Source organism: Alosa alosa, chromosome 13 (genome assembly GCF_017589495.1).
Source record: "Alosa alosa isolate M-15738 ecotype Scorff River chromosome 13, AALO_Geno_1.1, whole genome shotgun sequence".
NCBI classification, from domain to species: domain Eukaryota; kingdom Metazoa; phylum Chordata; class Actinopteri; order Clupeiformes; family Clupeidae; genus Alosa; species Alosa alosa.
In genome coordinates, this window is record NC_063201.1 from 9,624,708 (window position 1) to 9,639,166 (window position 14,459).

The 14,459-nt window shown below is 42.7% G+C and overlaps 1 protein-coding gene across 1 annotated transcript in view; it reads left to right on the forward strand.

Moving 5' to 3' along the window:
* The first annotated feature begins 3,427 nt into the window (after positions 1 to 3,427).
* cobl (cordon-bleu WH2 repeat protein) overlaps positions 3,428 to 14,459 on the forward strand; it is a 31,838-nt gene continuing 20,806 nt past the window's right edge. Inside the window, exons 1-4 of the mRNA XM_048260682.1 lie at positions 3,428 to 3,432; positions 4,929 to 5,108; positions 7,785 to 7,995; positions 12,383 to 12,611. Of these exons, the coding sequence (XP_048116639.1) occupies positions 3,428 to 3,432; positions 4,929 to 5,108; positions 7,785 to 7,995; positions 12,383 to 12,611 (625 nt within the window). The remainder of the gene's footprint in view (positions 3,433 to 4,928; positions 5,109 to 7,784; positions 7,996 to 12,382; positions 12,612 to 14,459) is intronic.

Consider the following 14,459-nt stretch of genomic DNA (forward strand, 5'->3'; position numbering starts at 1 on the left):
GTCATTAGTTTGCACTCACTGCCATACACTTTTAACTTTGTCTGTGGATAAAATTATACTTGTCCATGAGTGCAGGCGTCCGAATGTAAACACTGCTCTAACACATACACACACACACACACACAGACACACACACATTTGTTCACTGCTCAATCGGTCAGTCTGGGGCAGTAGGAGACCTTTGGCCCTTAACTGGGCTGAAGGTGTCTTGCTGTAATGTGGTATATAGGGCACATTTTTTCTACTTTACTGCACTCACAGTTTGTTCATTGTAACTGTAGAGCAACTGTTTACCCAACAAGTGTTGATGCTAATTGTGCATAATAGCCTATACATTGTGAGGGAATGTAAAGCCATGCATTGTGTGGCATTGTGTCCTGAAAGGCTCTGGTGTTTTGGTGCAGTTAGCTTACAGAGCCCTGGGAGAGAGAGAAGTGGGTCAGATCAGACGCCCTGGGACTCCTCTGTGTGTGTGTGTGTGTGTGTGTGTGTGTGTGTGTGTGTGTGTGTGTTTCTGTTTCTGTGTTGGTGTGTGTGTGTGTGTTTTACAGTATGTTTTTCTGTGAGTGTGTGTGTTTATGTTTCTGTGTGTGTGTGTGTGTGTGTTTACAGTATGTTTTTCTGTGTGTGTGTGTGTGTGTGTGTGTGTTTGTGTGTTCCTTTGGCACACCTCTTATCACCATTTTTTCTGCAGGACACACATTGAGGGACACACAAGGACTTGCTAGTCTTCAGTGGAAGTTTACTTTAGCACTCGTTACTGTGGGAAAGATAGCTGTTTTGCGCTTTGTGTCTAACAACGCCCCTTTGCTGTTCTCAAATCACTGGAACCCGCTCTCTCTCGGTGCTTATTGCTTAATTATACCACTGTGTGGTTGAACGTCCTATTGTGATATGTTCTTTAGCTTTAGATATTTCTGTACAAATGGTGTTCTTCTGATACCAAAAATGATAACCCTCTCGTTCCTGAAGTGCAGACATTTGAAGACATCAAGTTGGATGGAAGGGCTACTGTAAATAGAAATAATTATACATGATCAAAATCATGCATTTACCCAGGTCAGGTCAGACAGGGCCTCACATCTGACCCTGAGGACTGTGGACAGCACTCAGTGTTCAACACTTTAACAGAAGCGGCATTTGGAGTGGATCCTCTGCACAGTCCAGGGCAGGGGTCCAGACAGGGTGTCAATTCAGACCCTCAGCATGAGTAGGAGCACATGGTGCTGCAAAACTGCTCTCATCTAGGCCTCTGCCAAAACAAGTCACCTTCTCATCTGTAAGAGGAGTCACCTCCTCATCTGTAAAAGGAGTCACCTCCTCATCTGCACCACTGCCCAAAGGAGTCACCTCCTCAGTTCACCTCCTCTGCCGTGCACTTAGATCACTCTGTGTGTGAAGTGATCCTCCTCTCCCTCCCCAGAGGCTTAATGTCGTCAGGCATTCAGGCGTTTGGAGGAGCTGAGGCGATGGCTTTGTCTGTGAGGGCCCAGCTCTTCCCCTGAGGCCTGGACGTGTTGAGTTATGAAATGAAGGGAACTGAAAGTGGCTACAGTGCCAGTCAAAAGCGGAGGGGAAGGAGGAGAGGAGGGGAGGCTGAGAGCCGGGTCGGCTCCATTAGTAGTCCAGTCGCACCGCAGGTTGGGCCTTTAGCATTGCCAGCTCTGAAACTGAGAGCTTTCTGCTCTCGCGGGAGAGCTGGAGGTCTGCTGAAGGGCTCTTTGTGTTTGAGGAGTGTGTATGTCTCATGGCTGAGGTGTGTGTGTTGGAGAGTGTGTGTATCCATGAGGGTTTTTGAGTGTGTGTGGGATGAGAGGTAGTGGCAATGTGTGTGTGTGTGTGTATGCACTTCAGCCCGTGAACGTGTGTTACATGTATGTGTTTGTGTAAGCACACAAGTGTTTGTGCGTTTGTGTGTGTGTGTGTGTGTGTGTGTGTTTATGTTTGTGTATGTCTCTGTGTGTGTGTGTGTGTAAGTGTATGTCTGTGTGTGTGACCTGAGAGCTGTTTTGTGACCCCTTTGTGGGAATCAAGAGGACTGCTCCCTCTCCCCCCTCCCTCACCTGACCAGATTCTTACTGATTATCTTTCCCTCATGAAAACTTGGCCCGCTCCTATTGACAAAGCATTGCCCAACGATAAAGCCCTGCACCAAACACCCCAGACCGCACTAATGATTGACAGGGTAAGGCCGAGGTCTAAATCCCGTGGCACGTTCACCAGCTCTCTGAGTCAGCATTAGGAACCTCTACCTCTCTCAGATCAGACATGCTCCTACGGTCCTCCAGCTCCTAGGAGAACCACTGACACGGGCCTCAAGCGTTCCAGACGAGACCCGACCCAGGGGCAGGCCTCTGCTGTGAGTTAGATGGCTTTATCTTGTGCTAATATTTCCTTAGTGAAACGGAAAGCAGGTGTGTATTAAAAATGTGATCAATCAGTGGAGCGTTAGCTCAGTGTTAGCCTGTGCTTGCTGGACACACCTAGATCCTGTGAGAGTGTAGAGACTGACAAATATTGACAAATGGGAAACATATCGTATTCAGCTGTCGAATATCACTGATAGAATGGCTTGTTATTCTTCTCTGATTTTACATTTTTACTCAATACTATCTGTTGTTTATTGATTAATGAAGATTGTACCTGCCACAGGATTGACAGCAATGTTTCTTGATAATTTGCAGAGGAAAATATTGGATTTATGGTTTTGGTATCTCCTCACAATATACAATATGCCTGGACAGTCAGAATGTCTCACCTTGTTTTTCTACAGAAAACTGATTTAACAGACCTTATAATAGGAATCTAACGATGCACAGTGAATCGGCTAAAAATCAGTACAAATGTGTGAACCGATTACAACTGATTGAGATAACCAAATAGATCACGATGCAATTTTTTTTAACAGAATAGGGTCTAATCTGCTTTTGATTTCACTTGTTTGACATCAGACGTCACACGTGATAAAACACAGACATCCCGATGATTTGGTCAGATTGGTCAAAAGATTTTTCTAATCACGAGAAATCGTATTGTGAACTTAAAATCGTGAATCATACTGAATCGTGAGTTGAGTGTATCAGTACATCCCTACTTATATAACCAATTAAACCGATGGGTATTTAAAGACAGACAGCACCAAATGAATCAGAACATTGGAGTATAATGTAGGGCTGAACGATTTAGGGAAAAATCTAATTGCGACCTTTCTGACAGATGTTGCAATTTGGTTTGTGATATCAATTGTGAAAGTCAAGCTTCAGTTCAATATTCACGAATACATTCCTTGACTTTGAAGTACCGGTAGTAGTTTGTTTATCTTGTATTATTGGGCAAAATCAGCGCTACTTCTGCTAGCCGTTCTTTGCATTCAACACACTGTTGCCTGTAATGTTTTTTTAAGTTGCTGCTTGTTCATTGTGTTACCATGACGTAGCAACTGCTTGACAATAGGTTTTACATGTTTACTTGTTTACACATCTCTTCTGGTAAAAGGGAAAAATGTTTCACAAATAATCATAGTCCCAAACTGTATGATGAATTGCAGCCTTCCTGATTTGCTAATGGCAATTTTTAAAGGAACCGTATGTAAGAAATTAATTTCAATTAATCATAAAATGGCCCTGATATGTCACTAGACATTAAGAAATCATGTTCATTTCAAATACTTATATCACTGACAACAGTAGTCCGGCCAGGATATTGTCATTTTTAAAGTGAAGTTGCAGCCCTCAACTGATGTTGATGTTGTGTTTTGGCCTGATGCGCCACCCTCCACTTATCTACTAATCACAAAGTCAGTAGTGTTTCGGCATCCGGGTTGGCAACCTCAAGTCAGGGGGGAGGGGTAGGGGATACACCTCTCTACTCTATTGTTCCTCGTTGGTGGAACACACTGCCAGTTCCTACAAGGGCAGGGACATCCCTCTCCATTTTCAAAAAACTCCTGAAGACCCAGCTCTTTAGAGAACATCTCCTCTCATAGCAACACTTACAACAAGTCTTGCTGATCCTAGCACTCACCAGCCGTCTTAAACTGACAAGTAACTGTTAAAAACAGCACTCACTGATGCACTTATTCTTACTGTACTCTAATGCTTTTTAAATTGTCCTAAAATTGTTGAGAATTGCTCTAAAACTTAAACTGTTTACCATGTTGTAAGTCGCTTTGGCTAAAAATGCGTCAGCCAAATGTAATGTCATGTAATGTAATGTAATGTAATGTAATGTACAGAAATTTGAAAGTGATTGCAGTACCAGTTTTGGCCACAATCTTACATATGGTTCCTTTAAATTTAAATGTTCAAAAGATTTTGCTAAAAAAAAAAATCGATCAGTTTTTGGAAAAGTGTTTATTTATTGTGAAACTACAGAACGTTAAATAAGTGGTTTCCTGAGATGTTGATCTGTAGGGATCTTTATGAGAGGTGTGGAATGCTCCATGGTGTTTTTAATGATGTGACAGTACATTGATTAGACCAGCCCTCTGCCAGCAACGTTGATAACAACAACAGCACCAAGGCTCCTGTCTACACCCAACAACAGACAGATAGTAGACTGCTAACTGCCTGTATGGCTGTGTTACGTAATACTGGTTGATGCGTTTAGCTTTATCTTTAAGAGGGTCACCTGAGCCTGACTCCATGGGCTAAATGAGCCATGCTATGGTCCCACGGTTACATCACCATACACTCAGATAGCCATGTGTGAGTGAGTGACTGGTCATGCCTGAAGTGTGTGAGTGTGTGAGTTTGTGTGTGCGTGTGTGAAGGTTCATTGCGGACGCACGAGTGTGTGTCTGTGTGTGCATGTGTGACTGTTCTTGCTTGATGCATGTGTCTGCGTGTGTGTGTGTGTGTGTGTGTGTGTGTGTGTGTGGTTGCTCAAACCTGACGCGTGTGTGTGTTTGTTACAGCCGTAAGATGAAGAACCCGGCCCCCTCCCCCAGGCCCCCCTCAGCCCACTCCCCGCCGCCTGCCGCGAAACATCGTGCCCGACGGTGGCGTGGCTGTGAGCACGGACATCAAGGAGAACGTCCTGCAGCCCCACGTGGAGCTCCAGCTCAGCCTGCCCAGCGGCGCCCACACCACCAGCACCTTCGATGGCAGGTGGGTGACCGCTCATGCTCACACACACACTCACTCACACACTCACTCACACACACATTCACACTCACACCATACATTTATACTCACACACACCACCAGACTCAAAGCTACAATTCTCCAATAATAATAACTTGAATCGGCCTTTGCAAGTGTGTCACTTTGGGTAAAAGCATCTGCTAAATGCTTTCTATAAACTCAAGCCAGTCAAGTGATCTTGTTGCTTTGACAGAGTTTTAAGTTATATCATTGTGTAATGTGTAAAGTGTATGTATAAAGTGTATTACATTACACATAAAATAGACTGGCTTAAGTTGAGTCAACAAATCCTTTTGACAGAGTGAGTGTCACACTGACATTCCAATCACAAGATTAATTCAAATACAGTATATACCATTGAATATTTGAACTACAGTAATGTAGTCATGTCTATGGTTTTATCATTCATACTTGCCAGCATCTGTTCAGCAGCACCCACACTGCCTGCACCTTTGATGGTAGGTGGGTGATCGGCCACCCCACTATCACCCACAAGGACCAGCCACAGAATTTAGCAACAATCAACACTCAGTTTCTTTGGAGGTCGCTGAATATCAATTAGCATGTCAGTTTATATTCAGTCACAACTTAGTCACTGAAATTCTTGAATAAAATACATGTGTACATTGATTACAAACACGTGAGTGTTCTAACTTCTCAGTGGTTTGTTCTTGGTCTTGGTGTTGGATAAACAAGGTTTCCACTTCCTGCTTTCTACTTTCCATTCTCCTTCGAAGTCATATTTATTTGTGGCGTGCATGTCACATGGGCTAAGCTGCCAAATGCCAGTGAGACCTTAGAGCAGTGGCGTATGCTGAGCTGGGTTACTGTACGCGGGGGAGAAAGTCCCCTACCGTCAGTGATCTTGTGAGGCGAGACAGGCAGCCCTTCTGGGCCAGCATTCTCATGAATGACACTGAGATGAAACCAGGTCACCACCACATTACATTACTAGTCATTTTGCAGATGCTCTAATCCAGAGCGGCTTACAGTGATATCCAGTCCCCCAGGAGCAGCTTCAGTTTGAGGTTACTTGCTCGGGAGTGCAGTGGTGGTGGTTCCTGTGATGGCTCTCCAGATCCCTCACCACTAGACCACCACTACCACTGTATTTGCACGACACATGCATGACATTCACTGAAATTAAGTGAAATGTTCCTCTCTTAAACTCCCTTCGATTTCTTTAAATGACCTGTAGTATTAGGCAGACTGAGACACTGGTTTTAATGTGGTATGTTTGTTATGTGCCTGATATTTAGAGTCAATAATATTTGACAGAGTCAGTGTAAAGGGAGTGGTGTTGCTTGACTCATAAAGAAGTTATTTTGGGTCTCTGGGTCGGTCTGTGTGTGAGTAAGAGAGAGACTGCTGAAGTGAACAAATATGCAACATGGTGGACTGTGTTTTCATAATTGCATGTGAGAACAGTTTACACCATCACAGCTTTGTGTAATATGTTTAAGAATTCATTTATGCAATTAATTACAATTGCATCACTTTGTTTGGACTTTAGGAATGCTTTTACAGTTACATAATATACATGTCTGTCTACTGTAATGTGTGTAGACGTGTGCAAGTCCAAACCTTTCAGAGTGAAAAAAAAAAAAACTTGAAAAGTTATGGAAAATAAACATAGCAACCTGCAGTACTGGAATATCCTTGCAAATGGATGGAATAAAAAACACTTATGTGTCATAGAAACAAACGCCATGGCAACAGCAGGTCTCTGTCTTGGAAAGGAGAATTATATTTGTCTACTGTTCAGATGTCGAGCAAATGACAGGGATGACTTTCTGTTGGCAGATCTCTGAGAGCTCCCAGAGCCCTGCCTAGTGTCATGGGAATCAGAAAGAACTTGTCATTGTCTGACTCAGACCTACAGGAACCTTTAGCTGGGAACCATGAACCGCCACTGGTTTCCATAACAATGGCTTTTCTCGTTTAACCTACTGTGTTTGGGCTAGCCACCGCATTTTACTGTACATGCAGGAGTATACGTGACGTTCTGCATTCTGTGTGGCTTTCCGTCTCTGTCCCAGACAGTGTGGTGCTATTGTTGTGCTTTTATAGACCGTGAAATCGCAGTCGTCCTCTCAGTTTGGTGAACTGGCCCATATTCTGGAAACCCTGAACCAATATTCTGGAAAACAACTCCCATCATGCCATGTTCAGACTCTTTCTGAAACCACTGACATGACAGGAAATGGCTCAGCAAAAAACACACACACTTTAGTTTTCCATAGGGCAAAGATTTAGTGTGTTTTAGTTGCAGTTGGCTAGAATTTTTTTTATCTAATACTCATTCATTTGAACATATCTATGTGGAGTTTTGCATTCTTATATCCAGTTTAGAGAGTAGAGTATAGAGAGTTTAAAACCACCAAAAACATTTTTGTATCTGAGCTTATCACACATGAGTGTGTGTACAACTAAAGTGAGGTGAATCTGCTCCTCCTCTCACGTCTCCCAAAACTGAGCGGCCATCTAGACATCAGATCACATGACACCACCAGGTCATGTGACCTAATCACTTGCCGACCTATCAGGTTTGAAGAGGTAACCCTATCCCACCTTGAAACCTCTCTCTCTCTTTCTCTCGCTCTCTCTTGCCTTCCCTTTCTTCTCTCATTCTCTTTGCAGGAAAGCTCTTATGGACCTGCTTGTGGAGGTGTGTGGTCAGTACCACCTGAACCCGGCCTACCACACCCTGGAGCTGCTGTCATCAGAGGGACAGCCTGTGGCCTTCAAGCCTAATGCCTTCCTGGGCTCTCTGGATGTAGCCTGTGCCCTCATTAAGGAGCGTGTGGTGGATGAGAAGCTAGTACGGAAGCCTGTGCCCAGAGTGCCAGAGGTGAGCTCCAGAGCCATGCTAATTAGCATTGTAGCACAACCTATTCAATAAGGCTACTTAGCATGGTAGCACAGCCTATTCAACAAGACTACTTAGCATGGTAGCACATTCAAGTGAAATGTATTGGCTGTACGGTATGTTAGCAGACTGTATTCAAATTGTGTTTACATTGTTCTTTACATTGTCATGTTGCAAAGTGCATCATGCTCAGATTCTGGATGAGAAAAGAAAAACTGAAAATAAATGTAGTCTAAGTAGCGATTGTAATTATTTTTGTCATTTGTATTCTAACCTGTTGACAAACAATTTTTGTCATTTGTATTTTAACCTGTTGACAAAATGAAATTCTCATTCAGAATGTGCAGCTGCATTCCCTCAATGCAGGGTTCACCAAGTGCACGTGTAGTTCCCTTCATGTAGAGTAGTGTAGATATTCTGACACTGACTTAACAGAGTGATGTATATCTGTCAGCAGCACCAGTTTGCCTTTACAATACTTGTGCAGTACTTGTACTTGTACTTGTACATTTACAATAATGTGTAGTTGTGTACTGACAGTTGTTTACTGTCAAGTTTCTTACATTAGAAAATCTCATAATCGCATGATCTCATATCTTTAATGAGAGCCAAGATCATTTGATCACACTCTGATTTGATCACTCTGACTGCACTGTATGTACTAGACAGTATTATACTGCTTGTGGTGTTGTTGGAGTGAAGGAATTGTTTTGCAACAGGTTTATGTAATTGGAGTATATTAATTGTACTGGAATTGTACGTGTTATCAACTGTACGATGTTATGTTATCTAGTCTTTATTACGTATGTTCAAACGTGCAGTCATAAATTCACAGACACACAAACGAACAAGCATGGCCACAGGCACAAATACACATACACACACACACACACACACACACACGCACACACTAAAACACACACACACACACAGGATTTTGTTGTAAAGTGCCTTGTCTTCCGTTGCGTTTGCCCTTTGGCTGCAGAGGAGGCGTTTAAAAGGGTCCAAAAGAGCCGGTGCTGAGGTACAAGCTGTCCTGTCTGCTCTTGCTCTTGCGGGTTTCCCTTACTCCCTTTCTTCCTTCCACTTAGGATCATCACCCCTTCCCCTTCTCTCTCTTTCTCTCTCTCTCTCTCTCTCTTTTTCTCTAGTGCTCTCTCTCTCTCTCTCTCTTTTTTTTTTCTCTCTCTCTCTCTCTCTCTCTTTTTCTCTCTCTCTCTCTCTCTCTCTCTTTTTTTTTTTCTCTAGTGCTCTCTCTCTCTCTCTCTCTCTTTTTCTCTAGTGCTCTCTCTCTCTCTCTCTCTCTTTTTTTTGTCTCTTTTTCTCTAGTGCTCTCTCTCGCTCTCTTTTTCTCTAACGCTCTCTCTTTCTCTCACTCTTTCTAACCCTCTCTCTCTCACCTCCCCACGTCGGTGTGTGAATTTTTCATGATGTCGCTACCTTTAGTTACCATGTATTATTCCTGCTCTTTCTGGCTGATCATCTCTCTCTCTCTCTTTCTCTCTCTCTCTCTCTCTCTTTTCTCTGGCTGAACATTTCTCACTCTCTCTTCTTTCTCTCAGTCTCTCTCTCTCTTATCTCTCTGGATTGGAGTTAGGATGGGATGAAGAGTGAGAGAGATTAGTTATCTCCTCATTGCAGTGAGGTGAAGGATCATGCCAATCACTCTGCATCCCATCCAGGATTTATTGATCCAATAAACCGTCTTGGCTGCTCTTCAGTCTGAGGCAGCCATATTTACATACAACTCTAATGTGTGTGCTTGAGTGAGCCATGTCTGAATATAACTCATATAAATAGGTAAATAGATCTTGGCTTGTGACTGTTTGAAAATGTAGTAATATTTAATATATTGTTGATTTACAATAATCGATTTAGCCATCAGGAACAGGAAGTACTCCAAATATGTTATGCCTGTTTTTTTAGGGTTCTGTTTGGGAAGCAGTAGGTAATTTCATGTCATGTGAATTATATTAGTTTGGATAGTGAATGCTATGCATGTGTTAGTCCTTAGTTAGTGTGTGTGTGTGTGTGTGTGTGTGTGTTTTTGTAATTGTGTTTGTAGGGTGATGTGGTGCAACTCAGTGAGAGAATGAAGTTTTCCACCCAGCTCTCAGACAAAATGGCCTTCCCTTATAGTTTTATAATATTGGTTCTCACTGGTGAAAAAGGTCATCCACTCCACTGTGAGTTTAATGATGAACTTCCAGCTGAACGTGCTCTTAGCACTGCATAACCTTCCAACCTGTCACACACATCTGTGAATATTTTACAGTGTGGACATTTTATACTCTGGTGCTGGGTGCTGTTGTGTTGTGTGTTGTGTAATCATGTACAGGAGGTGTATATTAGAGGAGAAATCCGGTTTTCACATAGATCTCCATTTCTCGAGTTCACCAAGTACTGTTGGTACGAAAAAAATATATATGTGAAAAATAACAGATGCAAGGCTGGTGTCTTTCCTAAACCCCTAAGCACCAAGGTGTCAGAAATACCTCATCTCAATGCTTACCTTTTAATCCTTGCAGTGCCTTGTTCATAAGGGCCTGGATTGCTTTGGGATTCAATGTCTCCAGATAGCTTATATGTGGCTGTGTGAGGCAAGTTGGATCATTTCTGTGTCCTTCATAGTGAGCATGCTTCTGGACTTATTTTGATGGTGTAACTCTGAAGGTTAAATAGATGGCGTTTCCCAATATAGCTGTGCACTTTGTGCATACTTTCTGTCTGTCTTTCAGCCCTCTTGAGTCCAGGCTCGCTAATGCTCTCTAAATGTCATCAAATGCAGACACAGAACACAGAGTATCTACATGCACAGGGCAGAGTCCTGCACGGGTCCAATTTTTTAAATCCGTACCCACCCGTACCCGTCATGTTTAAAACCGCATCCGACCCGTTTTTCGACACCAGAGCTAATTAAAATCCGTACCCGACCCGACCCGCATTAAATAAAACTGACATGCGACCCGTATCTGAGTCTACCACCCTAGTTAAACAGACACGTTTAAGGAACTAATTACACAACCATTAACACTGCAGATCCAACTTCAGCTGAAGTTGACAGGCCTATCCTACATGATGAAAAGTAGCCTAGGCTACCACAATACAACTCTCGAGTGATAACTTTTTACCACTCTTCAAGCAGATGCGGCTACAAGGCTATTGCCACGCAAATGCCTAATTTAGGATTCAAACACAGCCTTGCACACACATCACTAAACTTATTAACAGCAGTAGTAGGCTAGCCTACATTAAATGAAGGAATGATTCGGTCATAGCCTACACCGGATTATGCATTAGCCTACAGTATGAAACTTTATGGCAATAGGCATAAGACGTGTGACACTATCCCGTTTATTTGAGTGCAAGATTGAATGGGAAAAATGTGGCCTACCTTTTCCCACGCACAGGAGAAATCTCGCTCGCTTGCAGGGATGTCAATAGATCTCACAATCTAAGCAATATTGGGACATAAACGAGCATGCTCTCTCCACCATGACAACATGTCAAAAGAGTCATCTTTAGGTGTTCTTTAATCAATGTAAGCAGCCACTTTGTTCTGAAAGACTGCAGGCAGATCCCGCGCATGTGATTTTTGAAGGTGAAAGTATAGGCGTAAGGAGTTTTGGGAAGGCACGTACGAAACATGCATTTCAAATGCTTTTATCAACTTGAATTGCAGGCATATTATTTAGGATGTGTTACTATGTAGAAAATACTGTTATGTATGCACGTGATGTTTATGAAAGGCCAATTCCAATTTAGACCCGTGTCCCTATGTGTCCGACCCGACCCGCACCCACATCCGACACAGTAGAATATTTTTCAGGACTCTGTCACAGGGGACACACATACACAATTGTCGACAACAGTTCTCCAGAAACATTCCATTTTTGTAGGTCTAGAAGCATTTCAGCTTTTTTCTCTGACTTGTTCTCTGAGTGCCAGGTTTTGATGAGAGGCCATGTGCCCCTCTGTCTCTCCTCTCTGCGTAGTGAATGGTTTGAGTCTCTGTCTTGATCAGAGGGTGACCCAGTTGCATTTGGCCCTCCTGCCCTAGGCCCAATCTCTTGTAGGTCCTCTCCAGAATCAGGATCCTGTGACAAACTCATGACTTCTTTTCCCTGTGTGTGTGTGTGTGTGTGTGTGTGTGTGTGTGTGTGTGTGTGTGTCCATATGTGTGTGTATGTGTGTGTGTTTGTATGTGTTTGTGTGCGGTTATGTGCATTTGTGTGTTTGTCTGTGTGTGTGTGTGTGTGTGTGTGTGTGTGTGTGTGTGTGTGTGTGTGTGTGTGTGTGTGTGTGTGTGTGTGTGTGTGTGTGTGTGTGTGTGTGTGTGCCCACATGTGTGTGTGCGCCCATCTTGCAGAAAAGCGTCCGTCTGGTGGTGAACTATCACCGCTCCCAGAAGACTGTGGTGCGAGTGAGCCCACTGGTCCCGCTGCACGCCCTGGTCCCGGTCATCTGCCAGAAGTGTGAGTTTGACCCGGCCCACGTGCTCCTGCTCCGTGACAGCGTCAGTCGCCACGAGCTCGACCTGGACAAGTCCCTCTGCGACCTGGAGATCCGCGAGCTCTACGCCTTTGACCAGAGCCTGGGTAAGCACTCACCTCCCCCACACACACACCTCCTTCTTTCTCTGTTCTCACACACATGACTGTGTAGGGTTGTCTGATAAAGCTACACACAGCTCTAATACAGAGTGTGTGTGTTCTTAAGTGAAGCTCGTAGAATTAGCCATGCATCTGGTGGAATATGAATTCAATTCACTTCAATACATTAAATTCAGTGTGCTTTATTGGGATGACTGTGCATTGTACAGTATTGCCAACGCATTATTTAATTAATTGTAAAGTTAGAAACTCTTAAGACTCTTTAGTTTACTAAAGAATGTGCTTAAAAGTGTATTTACCTACAGGTGTTTGTACAAGAACAAGAATACTTGAATACTTTGGAACATTTTATTTGCGTGTGTGTTTTCTGTGATGCACTGCTATGTGGGTCTGTGTACTTAATAAAATACCTTTCCATAGATGTTGGTATCAGTGTAAACAGAGTCTACATCAAAGGCACCATGCTTTGCCATGTGCCAAAATGTATTGAGTGAGTGTGGATAAAGGGTGGACAATGGACCAGCTCAATGTGTACCTTTTCAAAGTGTACGCTGTCAGCCAGGGCAATATATCATCAGTTTTTGTGGAAGTTTTTTGTGGAACACATGATGTAGGCATATGACGTTTCTTGTCGTGTCATAGTGTGATGATAGTGATAGTATAATGATACTATAATGTTATGCAGCTAAAGTATAGTAATATCATAATGGTATAGCTATTGATATCTCGGGATTTGTAACTCTTGTGAGCTACACACCTTATATTTGTCACTTGTTGTATCAGATGATCAGACTGACTCAATCCAGGGTAGAATTGGTCCAGAAATACTGGCTGGACATTGGAACATTTGCTGTGGAGGCCCTTACAGTGAGCACGAGCAGTGTGGGATGAGCATTTGTCATTGTACATAACCAGCTGCTTAGATAACAGTGAGCAGTTTGGGATGAGCATTTGTCATTGTACATAGCCAGCTCCTCAAATAACAGGCCTTATGTTTGGATTTTGTTTATTTGTCTTTGTAGGTTTTGAAAGGAGTCTTTTTGTTGTGCATTTTAAAGACTTGTGTAGTTGTTTAGTTAACATTGGTTGATGGTTATCATAGTAAACTCCGAACCTTCGGGCTTCTCTGTAACATGTTCATGGAAATGTAATAGTTTTGATCATTCCACCTGAATGTGAATTATTCTGTGAATATCTTTATGTGTCATTTCTGTCAGAGACTGAAAACAGAATGGTTTTCATTTTGATTCGTTCTGAGCAAAAACATTTCTTTGTTCTTGTTCCAGTGTTCCAAGACCTCTCCTCTAAATGGTAACCGGTTAGAACATTATAGAAGAACGGTTAATGTATATTATATAATAATGTTCCTTTAAAAATGGCATTGCCTTTACAAATTGATTTATGGCCAGTGGCACAATACTATAGGCTTTTTTTGCCCAACAGCCTTAAAGCTTAAATCAAAGCACATTAGATAGCAAGGCTAACTGTTAGCCTATATAATATTAGATCTTCAAAAATATCTCAAAGCTTAACTTTAGGCACAGAAAATGTCCTTGCTATAAGCCCTGTAATAGCCTAACCTACAGCATGTGTGGTGCTACCAACTGCATGACAGGCCTATAGATACTGTATTCTCTTAGTGTCTCTGGTAACCTATGTTATTTCACACAGTGTTTCAGTAATTTAGGGCTACATACTTGGAAAAGGCAGCAAGATAGTGTTGGATATGAAAATCCTTTTTATCAACTAGTAGGTCTAGCCTATTATACTATAAAATCATCCTATAAGGGGGCTGGGGAACACTGTGCGGGCAGGTGACTTTAAAAGTCTATA